We start from the raw sequence: 18,210 nt of genomic DNA, 5'->3' as shown, positions 1-18,210 counted from the left end.
TCAGAATTGGGCAGCAAGACCTGCAGTGTAAATGCAGTCTTTTAAGTCTGATTATGCCTAATGAAGTAAACACACACACACACACACACACACACACACACACACACACACACACACACACACACACACACACACACACACACACACACACAAACACAAACACAAACACAAACACAAACACAAACACAAACACACACACAGTTGCAGTTGCTGATGAAAACGGCAATACATTCTGAAGCTTTGATTACCGGCTGTGACACTGCACAAAAAGACTAAAGACATGTCAGTAGGACTCACAACTGAGCTCCATAGCTTTTATGGTCTTGACACTTCATTGAGGAAATTACAATATTCACTGTAATTTTAGAAATTGCACAGCAATAAAAATATGCTTAAGGTCTGCTCAAGCTGTCACAATTTTAAGACGTTCACAAATGGTTGATTGTGCATCACTGTTATTTGTTCCCTATGTGGCTCTTTCTCTGATGACAGAGCATTTAATGACAGCCTCCTTCCTGTCAAAATTCAAATGTAATTTTTAGCCAGAGACAAACAGATATTTGTAATACAATGCGCTTGTTTATTTTCAACTTACATTTTCCCATAAAAGCCTTATGTTAGCCCTTGACTAATCTTGCAATTCCATATTTTTGATTATCAGAGTCTGGTCCACTTAGCAGGCCACTTATTCTTGTCAAGAATTGTCTCATCTCACTTGGATAGGAAGTGAAAGAGATATATAAAGCCAGGGCCGGAGTGGGGCCACTTTTCAGCCCGGGAGATTCAGGCCCAAGACCGGCCCACTTTTTCCATGGTGGAATTCCAAATTACATTTATTTTTTTCCAAATTGGATAAATGAAGTTCAGCTCTTACTATTGTGTAGTTTGTATTAATACCATGGTTCAACAAATAATGTAAAGGTTAAATAATAATTCACAGAAGAAGTTAACAAAAAAGATTCCACTATTCCAGAAGAATAGGTTGATAAATTAACAAAAGCAAAGAAAGAAAGAAAGAAAGAAAGAAAGAAAGAAAGAAAGAAAGAAAGAAAGAAAGAAAGAAAGAAAGAAAGAAAGAAAGAAAGAAAGAAAGAAAGAAAGAAAGAAAGAAAGCTTTTGAAATGTATCCCACTCTTCCACAAAGAGGCATATTGAACTAATGTTAACAGTTCTGCTGGTCAGAAGCAACAACAAATAATTAAGAGGTCATATTACTGCATACACAGATCTAGCATGAGTTTTGTTATCAATATTAAATTGCATAATATTTGCAAAGTCTATGAATCGCCATGACATGTATTGAGTGATACAAAAAGGCTAATATTTTTATTAAATTTTATATTTTGCTTGTGAATAGGTTGACAACGATACAACGGTTTTAGCCGAATAATTACATTGCTGCGTAATTGCTAATCATTACTAGGCCTATCTCTCTTTACCTGCTTGCCACTTTTGTCCTCTTGAAAATAAATCTGTAAGCTTGGCACATTTGGCAGCATCCTCCTCCAATGCCTTTCTTTTTTTTCAACCTGGCTTTTTCAGCCCCTCCTGGCCTCTTCCTCCCATCCATCCTCCCTGACGCGTACCGTTACGGTAGGGCCGGCCCAGCTATCGGTACCTGAGAAAACGTTTTGGAAAAGACGCGCTATGGACCCAACCAACTATATGGGAGGGGAGGGGAGAACTGCCTCACATGGAACAACCCATGCAGAGGCTGCGCGCTGCGGTGTCCGAATGCGGAACACGTGTAGCCTAATATTGTAACTAACGGGACAAATGTAAAAAAAAAAATTATCGACCGGCCCAAAAGTGAAGCGGCCCACCGGGAACTCTCCCGATTCTCCCGATTACCCACCCCGGGCCTGTATAAAGCCCATTTCACACAGAGATTCTGGAAAATACACGGATAATGTGTTGTTTGATTTTGGTTCATTCACACTGCCAGTGATTTTCCGGAATCTGTGAGTGCGTTAACAAACATCCCGTAAAGATCCCGCAAAGACACGTGACGTCAGGATGTGATAACTCCTGTCAGATGTCAGTTCTGCTGAAAACTCTTCGTTGTCATTTCTACATGAAGACGAGTCCATACTCCCCAGTAGCGCCACTGGGTTTGCCGAGGGGCTCGTTCCCCATATGCTGTAGCATAGGTTCTAGAAAGGCCTGTGCGATGGCACATCACTACAACACACCCCTTACGGCATTGGTCCTGGCTTTTGTTCGCAAAGGGCGCATTCCGGGACTGATCCCGACAATGTTACTAGGTCTCCATCCCGGCATCGATCCTGGCATCAATACCGGGACGTGTTTGCGTTCACACAGAAGGCACTCTAGAAATGTTACACCAATTTCCCGGGATCAACGTGTGAAAGGGGCTAAAAATTGCAAATATTTCATTACATTATGGCAGCCAGGTAAGCTTTTCCTTTTCTATCACCTGGAAGTTGTGTGAAACCATCCAATAAGATTAAAGCTTGAAAATTCTTATTTGTGTGCAACATGCATCAGACGGTCAGTAAATAGAGGGCTGCAGGGATGGTGTATTTTGTAGATCAAAACCCGGAAATTAGTTAGGATTGTAGCTTTTTCAGTGGAACTAATGACTGAAGTAAATTTTTTTTTTTTTTTAATGCCTGTGGTTAACATAAGCTCAATATATTTTCTTGTTTTATTCTATGACAATGAATTCATCATTTAGGCAGTTGCTAACAAGAGGCTAAGGGACTACAGAGGTCGTTGGGCACATTAAACATCATGACACGAACAGGTCAATTTAGCAACTAACAAGTGTTAATTTGTGAAGATAACCATGACGAACAAAACATGTAAGAATCATAAACTTTTGTTGGTCTTCACTTAAATCATAACCTGAGGTTACTGCCTTGAGCTCTAAACGTTACACAAATATCCACTCATATTTTCTGGAAAACGATCGAGTGTCAGTATGACTGATTTACGGTGACTTAAAAGGTGCCTTATGGTTCATTATTCAAATGACCATCCATTTAAATAAGACTTGCACTAATGGCAGTGAACAGCCCATCATTATCTCTTCACTTATGAACAGAACCCCCCACATCCACCTGACTACCTGGATATCAATTATCCTGACAAGACCAGTCATCTTTGTTCTGATGTCAGTCCACCCCTCGCTGTCTTTCTCTCCCTCAAATCCTGTCCAGAAATAGCCACAGTAGCTCATAGGCACAATCACATTTTTCTAGAGGCCCGGAAAGTGACGGCGTTTCAGCTTATAATGTTTTCTTCATGGTTTTACAGGAAAAAAGAGCTCGGATTGTTTGCCTGCGAAGTGTAGATTTTGTATAGACACACTCTGTGTTTTTATAAGCAACCACATAACTTTTCACTTCTTCAGAATGAGGCAGCACTGACTTCAGAGACTCTCCAATAGGTATGGGATAATGGGAGTATATCTTATAGACCTCTGAATGAACCAAATCCACATAAAGCCCACAATTCCATCATTATCTGCTCATTATTGCACTGCTGTTGCCCAGGGCCATGAGGGAGAGCTAATAGAGGAACTTAATGCTTTAAAATGGAGTCAGCGAGAACTGAAGCCTGTGAACCAAAATGAAGCCTGTGCAGAAGCTCTCAATGCTGTTACATTTTTAAACACGTCACTTGATGATCAGTGACATATGAGAACTGATAGCGTTTTGTGTCAGTGATGGCAAATATGGTGCAATGCATTTTTAAAGGCCTGATTTTTGAATTGAACACAAGCTCAAATGGGATTTTTGAGCTCCAGCAGAGGAGAAAACCATTGGTGAATGGCCCATTCCTCACATAAAGCTGTCATAGGCACTATATTTCAGGTCATCTTAAGATGAACTACATTTATGTTCTTCTTGGAGCTTGGCAATATAAATCACCATCCACTTTTGTTGTATGGAAAGAAACAAACAGCTCGAACACAAATCTCTCAAATGTTTTATCGAAGAAAGAAAATGATACAGTGTCGGAATGACACTGGGTTGAGTTATGACATATTTTTGGGCAAAATATTAGGCAACACTTTACAATAAGATTTCATTTGTTAACATTACATAAGTTAACATAAACAATGAAAACAAAATATTTCTAAAACATTTATTAATCTTAGAGTGTAACTTGGCCGATTGTCTTACCCGCTTTTTATTGTTATAAGTCCATAGTATATATAAATGAAAATTAATAATGTTTACTCATGCTCTCTGTTGGCTGGACCGTGAAATTCAAGTTTATCTGTCAGAAAAAGTTTATTTGATGCTTCATCTGGCAGACATTTGCTAGCTCCAGGGCTTTCGTAAAATAAAAAAAACAGATTAGACTTCCGCATTTTTATCTAGTTTCTATCATTTTCTCTAGTCAGGTAGCACTGATTTAAAAAAAAAGTTTTATTGAAAGCCCATTTTGTCAGCGGTGAAGTACCCCTTTAATGTAATGTTTTAACATTTACTAATACATTATTAAAATCAAAAGTTTGAGCACTACAGTAGCTTCATGCTGAGTTCCAAAACTTCCAAAGACATCCTCAAACTCTCACAATGTCCCAGGCCTTCAGTTTAATTAGGATTTATTTAAGCCGGTCTGATACACCATGTCATCTTAGAGAAGTTAGAGCTGCATTATTTTTTTTTCAATGTCAGACATGTGAATGGCATCTCTCCCTTCTCCTCGGCCTTCCAGCTCATGCTAAAATCTCAGTAATGCTGTCTTACTTGAAATTACCAACTTAATTTTTGCTTTCAAGGAACTGGGAGAATGACTAGAGAAAATGTTGCGTTCTTATGTAAAAGTTTTGTGTTCTCATGTTGGTGATGGAAATATTATGAGTTGGGGGGGGGGGGGGGGGGGGTAGCGTGGGTCCCAAAAAGTTTCACACAAATGTTCTCAGGGAAAGACAAAACTTGTGTGTTCTCTTGCAAAAGCATTGTGTTCCTCAATAAACTTTGACTTTGCTTGCTAAATCAATGACATAATATTTCCTCCCCATCATTTTAAGGTACGTTATGCCATGTCATAGGCTAATTACCGTAACAATTCTGAACTGTAAAAAGCTTTCATATGTTTGTAGAGCTTGTAATTACAACGTAAACTTATAATTTTCTCATCTCTTGCATCTAAGCATGCTAACTCACTGCAAATCAACAGTTAATGAAATCATTAATTTTATAAAATGTTTTCTTCCCACCACTTCAGTCTTGTCTACTTTTGTATTAGAGACACATATTAATATTGTAGGCTTAGTTAATTTTGAAAAAATGCTTCAAATCAAGCTCATTTTACAGCTTGTTGACACCGAAATCAGTAATCCAGAGTTTGCTGCACCAGTTAAACTGAAAGTGCCAGAATAAATATGTCAAATATCCGACCAGAGTTCCTGAGATTCCACAGCATGACTCCCAACAGGTAAAAGTTTTCTCATTCTGATGCAAGAACAAACCTGCCATTAAAGCTTATTAACTCTGCCTCTTATTCCAATAATATATTCAATCCATTCCTCTAATCAACACACTACAAAGCAGCCCGAAGAGCGGTAGAAAAGAGCAAAGGAACAAGCCGATAGGCTGAAAGCTTGTCTTATTACACCTTGACATCAAAGACAGCATTGCTTCCCCGCATCAACACAAATGAGCATCTCAATCTCGTCAGGAAACAAGGAGAAAATTGGCCCGTGCTAATGTGCCATTTAAATGCAAAGAGCAATTTCTGCCGTGCTAGCTGCGATTTTTTTGCTTTTTTTGTACCTGATCTTCAAAAGGCGGCATGTCAAAGTTTTAGAGAAGGGTTGATATTCTTGCAGCAGGGGGCAGTGGAAAGATCAGGGCACCACCCGTCTGTTTGAAGTCAAACTAAAAAAAAAACTGAAAACCCGACACATTTCTGTTATTGATCCAAAACATGTCTAGTTTTAATGATCTAGTATTTTGGCGGGTAAATAAAGAGGTGCTCTTAATAAACAGAATTTGTTACTTCAACTTGCATTCTTCACTTAAATCATAAGGGGCATTCAATTTCTGAAGATCATTCAAGAGTTTATGTGCTGTATGCTAGCAGGTGTTCCTCCTCAAATGCGGTCTTTACTTTATGAGTCATCAGAACACTGTCTGTACACCAATTGCGTTGCTGTTCATTTGCATAAAGTTGACTTAAAGATCACCAACATGCTGTCACACGTCACTGGAATTCAGCAAAAGCAATGAACTTTCTAAATGAACTTCCTTTTACTCAGTTTTATAGGTTTCAGTCAATACCTTTAAAGTTTTGAAACACTTAAAATGTAACTTCTCAGTGGGCTTTTATCTCAAGTAATAACATAAACACATTTTCCACCAAATTTTCAAGCTTCAAAAAGTTTATAAATACACCGTAAAAGTAATCCATATAAATCAAGGGGTTTCAAGTGGACTTTTTATCTCACAATTGTAAGTTTACATCTCGCAATTCTGACTTAATTTTTTTCAGAATTGCAAGATATAAAGTCAGAATTGCATGATATATAGTCGCAATTGCGAGTTATAAACTGAGAATTGCGAGATATAAACTCACAATTACGTGTTATAAAGTCAGAATTGCGAGATACTGTATAAACTTGCAATTGCGGGAAATAAACTTGCAAGTCTGACATCTTTTCTCGCAATTGAGGGCCCTATTTTAATGATTTAAGCACATTGTCTAAAGCGCCCGGCGCAAGCACAATAAGGGTGTGTCCGAATCCACTTTTGCTAGTTTAACAATGGGAAAAAATGGTTGGCGCGCCCAGCACATGGTCTAAAAGGGTTGTCCCTAATGTCTTAATGAGTATGTTTTGGGGCTTTACGAACAATAAACCAATCAGAGTCTCATCTCCCATTCCCTTTAAAAGCCAGTTGCGCTCGCGGCATGGCGGATTCGCTATTTACATGATGGAATATGAAAGCGGAAAGACTGAACGTGTCTCCAGAGCGCAAACGGATCTGCTCGTGCACAAGGTTAAAGCGCGCAGGCAGAGCATCTACGGGACAAGCCGGAAACTATAAACTATATCTTTATGTACACAATAATAGTCTTTTACATTGTAATCATTTTATTTTTTATATTTGGCTGGTTTGTGTGCTGCTGCGCGTACCTGTGTGTGTAATAAGCAGAGTGTAGGTGTGCCTATATGTGCACATTACTAATGCACTCTTTAAATAACAAAAAATATTTAATTATTTACCATGGTAGAGGTGTTAGTGAGGCCAGCAGGGGGCGATCACCCTGTGGTCTGTGTGGGTCCTAACACCCCAGTATAGTGACGGGGACACTACACTGCCAAAGAGCGCTGTCCTTCGGATGAGATGTTAAACTGAGGTCCTGACTCTCTGTGGTTAAAAATCCCAGGATGTCCTTTGAAAAAGAGTAGGGGTGTAACCCCGGCATCCTGGCCAAAATATGCCCAGTGGCCTCTGTCCATCATGGCCTCCTAATCATCCCCATATACTGATTGGCTTCATCACTGTCTCCTCTCCACCAGTAAGCTGGTGTGTGGTGGGCGTTCTGGCGCAATATGGCTGCCGTCGCATCATCCAAGTGGATGCTACACATTGGTGGTGGTTGAGGAGATTCCCCCTTCTATGTAAAGCGCTTTGAGGTCTCAGAATAAGCGCTATATAAATGTAACAAATTATTATTATTATTAAAAATAATATTGCACCATTGACTTTAGACCAGGTTTCAGTTGGTCAATGGCGCAGTCTATTTCAGTTGCCTCAAAATAGCAACGCGCCAACACTGCACAACTTTATATCACGCAATTCTGACTTTATAACACACAATTGCAACTTAATATCACCCAATTCTGACTCTATAATTCACAATTGCGACTTTATATCACACAATTCTGACTCATAAAGTTGCAATTGCGAGTTATAATCACACAATTCTGAGAAAAAAAGTCAGAATTGTGAGATAAAAAGTCGCAATTACCTTTTTTATTTTTTATTCTGTGGTGGAAACAAGCTTCCATAGAAGAGGCACGGTCGCTTTATATGATGAAAAAAATGTATTTAGGCTTTTTTTTTTTTTCAAATATAAATTGATCAATGCACATAAATATGGTATGGAAGCTTGAACGTACTTGGTCGACGCACAAGAACAAAACCTCACTGCTTCTTGCGGAAGTACAAACCTGCATGTGTGACACGTTCTCACATGTCATGCAAGCACTTTCATTTACCATATTTACCATACCATATCTATGGGTCGCATGTGTTTGGAACGACATAGGGGTGTGTACATAATGACAGTTTTCGTTTTTGGGTGAACTATCCCTTTAACGGTGTTCTTTTATCAGGGAAACACCCTAAATTGGTAAACACATTTTACATATGAAAACTGTTGTTTAAAGGGCATATTGCAGGTTTTTTTTTTTTTCAGAATTAATATATAACCTTGTATGAAAATACCATATGAAGAGTAAATGCATGATTAAAAATTGTTTTGCCAGACATAAGGGCACAAATTTAGTAGAAAACGTGACAGTTTCCTTGACCGTGTTGAAAAAGCGCTTTTTTTTCACCACCGCGTCATATTACGTCACATGGGGGAGTCGTTTGCCGGCTCTGCGTTCGCTCAGTGCAGAATAGGCTGGTATTATGTTGAAGCGGTCGTGATTCAGTGTGTTTTCGGTGGTTATTGTATTTCAATTAATAATTATAGTGATAAATGACTGTGAATTATGGCCTGTCAGGACATCGAGTCCACAGGTTTCCGAACAAGAAAAAGGATGGTGCTTTCTTCCGTGTTTGTGTGCGTTTTGTGCAGGATAAGAGACGGCCTTCGCTTCTGCGTCTGCTTTGAAAAACGCGGTAGTGTGTAGCGTTCACTATAGACTGCATGATTATAATCCCGGCGATATGATGAGTTAACGTTACGTTATATGATGACGGCGATATGTGCACACTGTCCCGGCTCCTTCATCGGGTCGCCCGGTCGGTCCGCCGTCAGCATGTGGGTCGGCCACCGGTGGGAAACATGACGCTCACGGATCCGTCAGAGATCACTTATCGTACATCTGTTTTACAAAATGTGCCTTGTCTTAATTTAATTCATTAACGTATCCTCCATAAACTTGTAATGTCTTGCAAGTCTGCAGCCGACACTTATTATTATTATAATATAATATAATGTTCATTTTCAATCTGTACTCCGAATTTTAATGTTTGTGTTGGCTGTTTCTACATATAAAAATTTTATACAGTAAGAAAGTTGTGATTGTGATTTTTTTTTTATTCATTATCACCAAGTGGGGCCATTCAAAACCTTTAAAATGTCCCTCTTTCTCTGGAAACTGTCTCCTAATGGCTGACACACACATGCAGGTAAGGGTCTAAATACTAGCTTTGCTATTGCCTGACACATAATTACAATATTGTGATCTGAGCATAGTGTTATACATATCGTCGGCTAACGTGAATACATCTATAAGCTAACACTGTTCTCTCATCGAGACCCGACTCCTGCCCTGTTCTCCTCACACCACAGCTCAATGCGTCTCCTCTGACCGTTGTTTTGTCTAATCCTGACCTGTCTACTCTCTTGGCTTCATATAAGGCTCATAATTATATGGCTGAGGTCTGTCATACGAGTAAACATTTAGGCTACAATTTCCTCAGCGTCCGAACTGTCATTGCGATCCATTGCTTTCCTATTGTTTACTTTGACCGCTCTCCCCCATGCTACGTCACTTCCGGTTTGGCGGTTTTCAAACGCGGAAGTAAAATTTTCTCACAAAAACGACTCCAGAAGCCTAAATAGCGTTTTATAAGTATATGTTTATATTTAAATCTAGTTCCTACATTATTGTTCTATACATTGGCGCACTGGGTACTCTAACCTGCAATATGCCCTTTAATCAAAAATCCAAGGTCCAGACTTTAATAAAGCTCTATCTAACTTGTACTAGGCCTTATTAAAAAGTAGCATGGTTGTTGTAATTGTGTAACTAAGACCATTGATGGCCCCTCATTACCATGCTTAGGTCAATGTTAACTTTTTTTTTTCTTTCTTTTTTTTTATCTATAGCATTTGTTATGAAAAATAGCAACCTACACAGTTATAAACAATACCTGCCACAGTTGTAGCCACATATAAATCTTTAGTGAAAAATCTATTCCATAAAAGATTATTTATTACTACAAGTTAGTCAATATTTCACAATAAATACAACAGAATGTGATACATTCTAGTAAAAGTGGTCATGAGTAGTTTAAAAAGCTTTCTAATGTATGTTGGTGAGGGATATTTTCTCCTCTTCTCATCAGTCTTTTTAGTTGCTGTTTGTAGATCATGTTAGACTTTCTCCGTAGCGTTTTACTACTCTCAATATAATTTAAATGGGATGCACATTTTCTAATCAGTGACACGATAGGAACAGCTCGTGCAATTCTTGTGCACTTTTGGAGCGCGCTGGTGAACACGCATACAATGGATTGGTTTCACACATGCCTCAGACTCCAGGTACCGCAGGACCTGGTCAAACGTTGCAGTGTGGAGTTCCCTCGAAAGTGAACTATAAGTACTATTAACTCCTATAGGTACTAGGTGTAAAACAAGACATAGTTAATTAGTGCAACTTTTAAGGCAAAATGTGAAAAGGGCATTTGAAGAGTGTAAAACCTAGAAAGGCAAAAGATGAATAGACTTTTCACAGAAACATCAGTATTCTACACAGCTTCTATTTTCTGTTAGACCTGCATTACACTCGTCTACCTTTCCTCGCTCTTTGTTTCTTAGTTCCACTTCATTGACATGCTGAACATACCCCAGTATGGATCAATAATATTGAGCAAATAGCACCCAATAAACTAAGCTGTTGTCTCAATTGGAGTGTCTTTAGCAGCTTTGATGGAATTTAACCCTCCAGATAAGTGCAGTATTGGACGGCCACTCAAAGAAATGTCACCACAAAGTGTCTTCAAGCTTCTTATGTCCAGTTAACAACATCACGTGCCACTAGAATGGACATTTTATATCACAGTATAAGTAGTATTAGATCACAATAATGGTACAATGTATCGCAGTATAGTTATTTGTTTTTATCTAATGGTTTAGAATAATAATCGTGGTGATTTTTGAATAATCCAATGAATGAAATATTTTACAAATGAATGTTAATTATTTTTTCATAACAACTAAACTACTAAGTCTGCTTTTATCAGTTAAAGTGATAGTCCACCCTAAAGATGAAATGCAATAATTTACTCACCCTCATGTCATTCCAAACCTGTATGACTTTCTTTATTCTATTATTTTGAAGAATGTTAGTAACTAAAGAGATTCAGATCCCATTGACTTCCATTCTATGGACAGAAATACAATGGAAGTCAATGGGAACCAAAACAGCAGAAGCAAGAAATGCATTCAGGTTTGGAACAACATGAGGGTGAGTAAATGATGACAGAATAACATTTTTGGCTTAACTAATTTAATCTCATATCTTATGGCATAGGCTATGATAAGAAAAGCACATTATAAATAAAAGTATTATTATTATTAGTAGTAGTAGCAGTAGTAGTAGTAGTATTCATTGGTATCAGTGGATGAGTCAGTGAAAGGAAATTCCACATATATTGCTACCTTGGTACAAACAGTATAGAATACTTTCTGCTACTGATTCATGGATACTGACCATATTGATGAAAACAAAGTAACATTACAAAGCTCAACTGTCTGTGAGAGCACTCATAATAAAACCACATAATGCATACAAGAGCATCCATATTCTAACACCATACAACTTATTTAGACTTGATAACCATTAAGAGCACGAAAACGCCCCATGTGTTTCTGTAAGCTCCCCATGCACATCGTGGAGTTGTAACATTATCGCGGAAACCATCTAAACTCTAAGCATGTTAATACACAACTCTTACCTGAACAGCAATTAAAAGCACAGTTATTATTGGAAAGACACGGTGTACGTTTGACATTGAACAAAAACACCACAAGTTGCCATGACACACTCCATGCTTGTGGTCAGAATAAAAATTGCTTTGTATTTTCTCTAAGGAACATACTCACTTCCTGCTAATTACAATGAGAAGTTAAGACACTTAACTTTGCATGTTTATTTCAGCTTTGTTCCAAAACTTAAGCTACTAGAGAGGACTAGACTACAAAAGCTTAGGTTAGACATAATAACCACCATTGAAACTCATAGGTGACTGTTTTAAAATACAATAGGCAGAAGGCAAACTCATGCAACTCTGTTGTATTTATTCCAATAGAGTTAAGAGTTAACATGTTGCTAAGCTAAAAAAAAAACATGACACACTGGCACAAAAGTACTTAGCTACAGAACACCTAATATGACTTTGAATTCGCTAACAAAACATTTGCAGTCTCTTGCAAAACTATTGTGTTCCTCCTAGAAACTTTACATTCATATGCAAATCCAGCAAGCAGGGAACATGCTCAGAACTGTGGCTAACATTCTGGCAAGGGTCAAGAACAAACGTTCTTTCAGTAACATTAAGGAAAGTTAGTTCAAAATTATCTGTTCTTAAGTAATGCTATGGAACATTTTTCTGAAACATTAGTCAAGCTTTTTTTTTTTTTTTATGTATAAATTATATAAATTATATATCTCTTGATTTTTACTGATCGTGTTACAATGCATTCTGGGATTGCTTTATCCGTTAAGAATACATGTATTGCTTTCTTATGTTTTATAGTAGGCTCAGCCATTTCACACAAATAAACATGGAAAACTATGAGAATACAATCAAGCGTTTATTACCACACACACGCACACACACACACACACACACAAAAACGCAACTCACCTCGTATAAGGTCAGAGGTCATGTGCGGCCAGCTATAGGTCCGTACAAGCTGCCAATCAAAATCATCTTCCTGTGCCTGTCTGTATTCACAGAGGCTGGGGTCGGAGTCTTCCTCAAACGTGCAGCCAGCTAGAGAGAGAAATAACAAATTTTTAGAACAAAATATATCTAGATGATCAATTTGCATTGCGTTTGGCATTTATAAGTCAGTATAACTGATCTTTTGAAATATTCCGAAGTAGGAATTAATCTTGAAATGTATGACTTTTGAAGTGCAACAGAAGTCATTCTCTACTTAAAGTTGAACTTCACATTTTAACAATGGTTTCACATGTATATGGCGACACCCAGTATGACAGTTAAATATTTCAAATGCAAAGAGGTCAGTCAATCACAATAGAAGTATTTGAATAAAGAGCTTTTAAAGGTACAGTATAGCAAAAACTTACTGCAATTGCAAAAGGCTGCACTCCGCTACTGGTTATTTCTCTGAGACTTTGGTTGAGTGAGATTATTCGCATGTTTTGTTATTGACGGAGTTTTCGAAGCTCATGTAAAGAATCGGCCCTCTTCTGAACGGGGTCGAGGAGCAGCAGCTCATTTGCATTTAAAGGGACACCCTGCAAAAGGGTCAGGGAGAGTTTGACAAATTCCAATTTGATACTAAATTGCAGTTGTTTTTAGTGCAACAAAACCTGACCAACATCATAAGAGGACTTCGGGGAGGAAGATATAATTCTTTAAAAAGAGTCGATTATGACCTCTTTAAACAACAAATAACCAAAAGCTCCACATTTTTGATCACACTCTGAAAACTTTTTATGTGAACAGTGGGATGATCGTTGCTTTAGGCAGATGATGCATTTCTGTAAATAACTTGTGAGTTTGCTGGCTTTGTAGTGGAACCTCAGGGCTGTTGCGTTCGAGTAATTAAATATTCCGCACAAAACTATGGTTCACTTTGTAGCTGTAATCTTTCAGGGCTCTTGTTTCTTTCAATGAGAAGAAAGACTTTGTTTAGACACACAGAAAAATCTCTTTTTTTTGGGCATACCTGACTCAAATCTGTTTAGTCGATTGAAGAGAAAAAAATATATTGAGGATTTTTTCAACATAGGGTCATTGAAAAAACATGCCTTTACCTCTACATTTTTGCAAAACTCCAAAAAACATTGCATGATTTGTAAAGTAATGCATTTTGACATTTGCATCACATCACATGTTACAGATAAAACTGATTGCACTTTTAGAACGTTTTTTCTAATTGGTCTTGCTTGGGATTTTTGGTTAGTCAGTTAGACTTGATTCCAATAGCTTTCTTTGTCATTCAGGTTTTGATGCAGGTATAAAAGCATACAAATATGCACAAATTCACTCATTAATGCTCTCATGTGGCATTTAAAGTCTTCCAGTGGTTCTTCTGAAAACTGCTGTGAACCAGACAGTCTCAAAAAATGAGGTTTGAAATCGCTGGTGTTTCTGACGTCACAAACTATTTTGTAATCAATCACGTCAACATGTGATCATCAACGAGTGGATTTCTGAGCTGGTGTGAGTGGAGGCGGGGCTAATTTGCATATTCATAGAACCGCATATACTAAATGAGAAAAGGGTGTAGAGTTACATTCAAGCTTTTTTAAGGCATGAAGAAACAAAATGCTTAAATATATGTTAACTTGGATCAAAGATGAGTTTTAAGGGACATAATGATTGACTAAAGGGGAACTTTAACAGTGATTGAGTTACTGTAGCGGTTTTGAGGAAAGGATATGCAATAGACATTTGTGTATATTATTGGACATTGACTACACTGTCTAAACAAATAGATCTGTTTGGGGTTTATTACTTGTAAAATAACAGTGCGGACAGTCAGCCCTGAAAATTGGATTTGGAAAACCAATTGGAATCGTATGTAGTGTGAAGAAAGGCTAATCGCTCGCACTAAAACTAATGGTGCAAACGAAAAGACGCTCTCGCCTGTGAATGTAGTGATGTGGAATTATCTCAGGCAAAAATGATTGAGTACCACACCTGAACTCAGACAGCAGCTAAAAGCTTTTATGTGCTTTTTGTTCCCCTTAATTGCATCTAATAACTCTGGTTTCGTCGGCTCTGTGTGTAAGTGGAGGTGTGTGTTTCGGCTCAATTAGCTCCAAGCTTGGAGGACGGTGAGGTAAAGACGGGTCAGGTAGATTGCCGTCACCTGCCAAACATCAACATCACACTAGAGACACTGAGACGAAACACGAACTCACGTAATAGACTCATCACCAGTGAGAGGTGACCCCCTCCTATGTCTGTCTGTTGGAAAACATGCTCTCAACAGAAGCTAATAATACTCCATCTAGAGTAGCATCTAAAAACAGAAGCACTCTCACAACAACATGCTCTCACGCTACATTACAGGTGGGGAAATTATAGCCAGACCGATGAAATTGGACCGAACAACTCACATAGACAGAAGAACATCTCAATAGATCCATGCACTCTCAGCCCCCTTGATTCTGATTCGTCAAATACACTCTTAGAAAAAAAGGTTCAGTGGAGTCAACCAATCAGATGCAAGCATTCAATAGCCCCGTAGTATAAAGAACCATGTGGGTTCATGACTATTTAAGGAAACAATTATGTCAGAAAGGTTCTATATAAGGAAAAATGTCTTAAAGGTGACACATTATGATGATTTTCACAAGATGTAATATTAATATATGGTGTACCCAGAATGTGTCTGTGGAATTTCAGCTCAAAATACCCCCCAGATCATTTATTATAGCTTGTCAAATTTGCCCCTTTTGGGTGTGAGCAAAAAGGGTCTGTTTTTGTGTGACCGTTTTTGCGTGTGTCACTTTAAATGCAAATGAGCTGCTGCTCCCCGCCTCCGTTCAGAAGAGGGCCGATTCTTTTAAATGAGTTTTAGAAACGCGTCAATAACAAAACATGCGAATAATCTCACTCTTCCAAAATCTCAGAAATAACCAGTAGCGGAGTGCAGCCTTAAGGAGAGACTTTAGGAAGAGATTGCAACTTGCAACCGGGACGTTTCTGAATGGTTAGTGGATACATTTATGTAGTTGTTGTGATACATTGATTCATCTCATCGATTTGCATGTAACGTCATGTTTAACTTTTACACAAGTTTACACAGTTTCCTGAGGTTTTTATAAGACAGCTGTGAATTTTTTTGGTCAAATAGTGTTCTGTGCTTGTCTGTGCAGCCAACGACAGAACAGTTTGCATGCTTTTTGCTCTAACTTTTGCCATTGCGTTAGAACTGCGTTAGAACACTGTTGTCGCTCCCAAAATCTAAATGGCGCCGCCGTAGGTGAAAATATTTTAATAAGAACCCCTTCCTACGTCAGAAGGGGAGCGACATCTGATCGGCTTATTTTTTTTTTACATGCTTGCAGAGAAAGGCTTATCAAAACAAAGTTACTGGGTTGTCACTTTTCACATTTTCTGGGTTGGTAGATGAACCGGGAACCCGATAATAGAACTTAAACAAGGAAAAAGTCAGAATTTCATGATATGTATGTTACAGAATCCCTAAAATGTTCTATGAAGCGCCTAAAAGAACCCTCTAAGGTTCTGTAGAACATATCCTTCTATACACTACTCTTCAAAAGTTTGAGATTAGTAAGATCAGTCTGGCAAGAATTTTTTATATTTTATTTTTTACAAAAAAATCTATTTAAAATAATTCATCTTTCTATTCATCAAAAACAGTGGTTTACAAAAATATCAGGCAACACATCTATAAAAATACATGTTTATTTTCTTGAGCAAATGAGCATATTAGAATGATTCCTGAGGATCTTGTGACACTACAGACTGGAGTAGGCCTAATGGTTGCAAAAAAAAAAAAAAAAAAAGATCCATTTTGCCATCACAGGAATAAAATATATTTTTAAATATATTAAAATAGAAAACAGTTATTTTTAAATTGCACGGATATTTCGTAATGTTACTGTTATGGTGTATTTGTTGAAATAAATACAGCCTGACTTAAACATAAATAAATATAAAAAATCTAAATTAAAGAAAACATAAAAAAATCTTTCCGAGCCCAACATTTTGAATGGTATTTTTGTGTAATTTCTCTAAACTGACAGGTAATAATTAATCATTGTCAGTCATGCACTTTCTTAATTAGCTTTGTTAGACTCTTGTATTACCCAGTGCTCTGTTTCTTGTGAAGAAGGAGGGAGGGGGGGGGGGGGGGGGGGCATTATATATATATAGCAAGTGAACACAATTAAATTACCTATGCATCTGTTGTATTTAGACGAACGTGACTTTGGGATGAACAGGACTAACAGAAACCTACAGTTTGTGTTTTAGAAAAAACGTTTAGCTCTCTGACATCTTCAACCATAATTATATCCGAGTCACTACAGGATTAAACGCTGTTTCTCTGCAAAGCTACAAGAGCAGCTCTCGAGAAAGTATTTCAGTTGCTTTAGTTGTCAAAATTAAATAGCAAAGACAGGCTTATATTACATCGGTTTATAATCCTCAGCTGCCATCTCCAGTCATTTAAGAGCAGGATTTTCAGTTATCGGGGAAGGAACTTCATGTCATTGTAAACACAGCTTTAGAGTCAGTACTGCTTTCATCAGAGTCTTCGGTCTGTGAAAAGCAAAGATAATGATTATTACAGAAGAGCTGTAAAGCTTTTATCACCACTACCGTGAAGAGTGAGAAATTATGATGTCAAAGAATATTATTGCTCGCTTTGTCTCTCTCTGTTCTTCTGGTGTGAAAGTATCACAGTGGTAACAAATACACACACACACACACACACACACACACACACACACACACACACACACACACACACACACACACACACACACACACACACACACACACACACACACACACACACTCCTTGTAGATTAGAAACTTTATATAACGGTTCAAGAACACTGATGAATTTAGTGAGTTCATTTATTCACCAAACTGATTCAAACCAGTCACTCCGTTTGTATGTCTTTTTAGATGATTCATCGGTTGTTGTGCCCCATGTGAAATTATTATTATTATTTATTATCTAATCATTCAATTCAGATTGCAAAATCACATTAACCACTTATGATTCAAAGTGATTCAAGGCACATATTTAGATTTGGAACAGGAAATGCTGGTTGGTCAGTTCTCAGTTACATTCCAGTTACACAATTTGTTTCAGAAAGCAGCGATGTGTGAAATCGCTTTGCATTTGTATCTTTACATACTTCACATAGAGTATGTTTTGGACCTTGGTAGGGGCATTGCCTCATAGCAGGCTGATTTCTGAAGGTGCTAAAGAGGCTGTCTGACTCAGTGCCAGACCCCGTTCATGGGCTATGGTGAGGGTGGCTCCGGGGCCCATGCTCCCTTTGTTTGTTTACCTTTCCAT

At 38.0% G+C, this 18,210-nt stretch overlaps 1 protein-coding gene across 7 annotated transcripts in view; it reads right to left on the bottom strand.

Annotated features, from left to right (window-relative positions):
* ptprua (protein tyrosine phosphatase receptor type Ua) overlaps nt 1–18,210 on the bottom strand; it is a 297,253-nt gene that overhangs the window by 201,095 nt on the left and 77,948 nt on the right. For all 7 annotated transcript variants that reach the window (XM_079591540.1, XM_079591539.1, XM_079591541.1 and 4 more), the window contains exon 2: nt 12,813–12,941. In XM_079591540.1, the coding sequence (XP_079447666.1) occupies nt 12,813–12,941 (129 nt within the window). The remainder of the gene's footprint in view (nt 1–12,812; nt 12,942–18,210) is intronic.

This window comes from Phoxinus phoxinus, assembly GCF_949152265.1.
Source record: "Phoxinus phoxinus genome assembly, chromosome: 19".
Classification (NCBI taxonomy): domain Eukaryota; kingdom Metazoa; phylum Chordata; class Actinopteri; order Cypriniformes; family Leuciscidae; genus Phoxinus; species Phoxinus phoxinus.
Note: the sequence above shows the minus strand (reverse complement) of the source record. Positions and strands in the feature narration are given on the sequence as shown.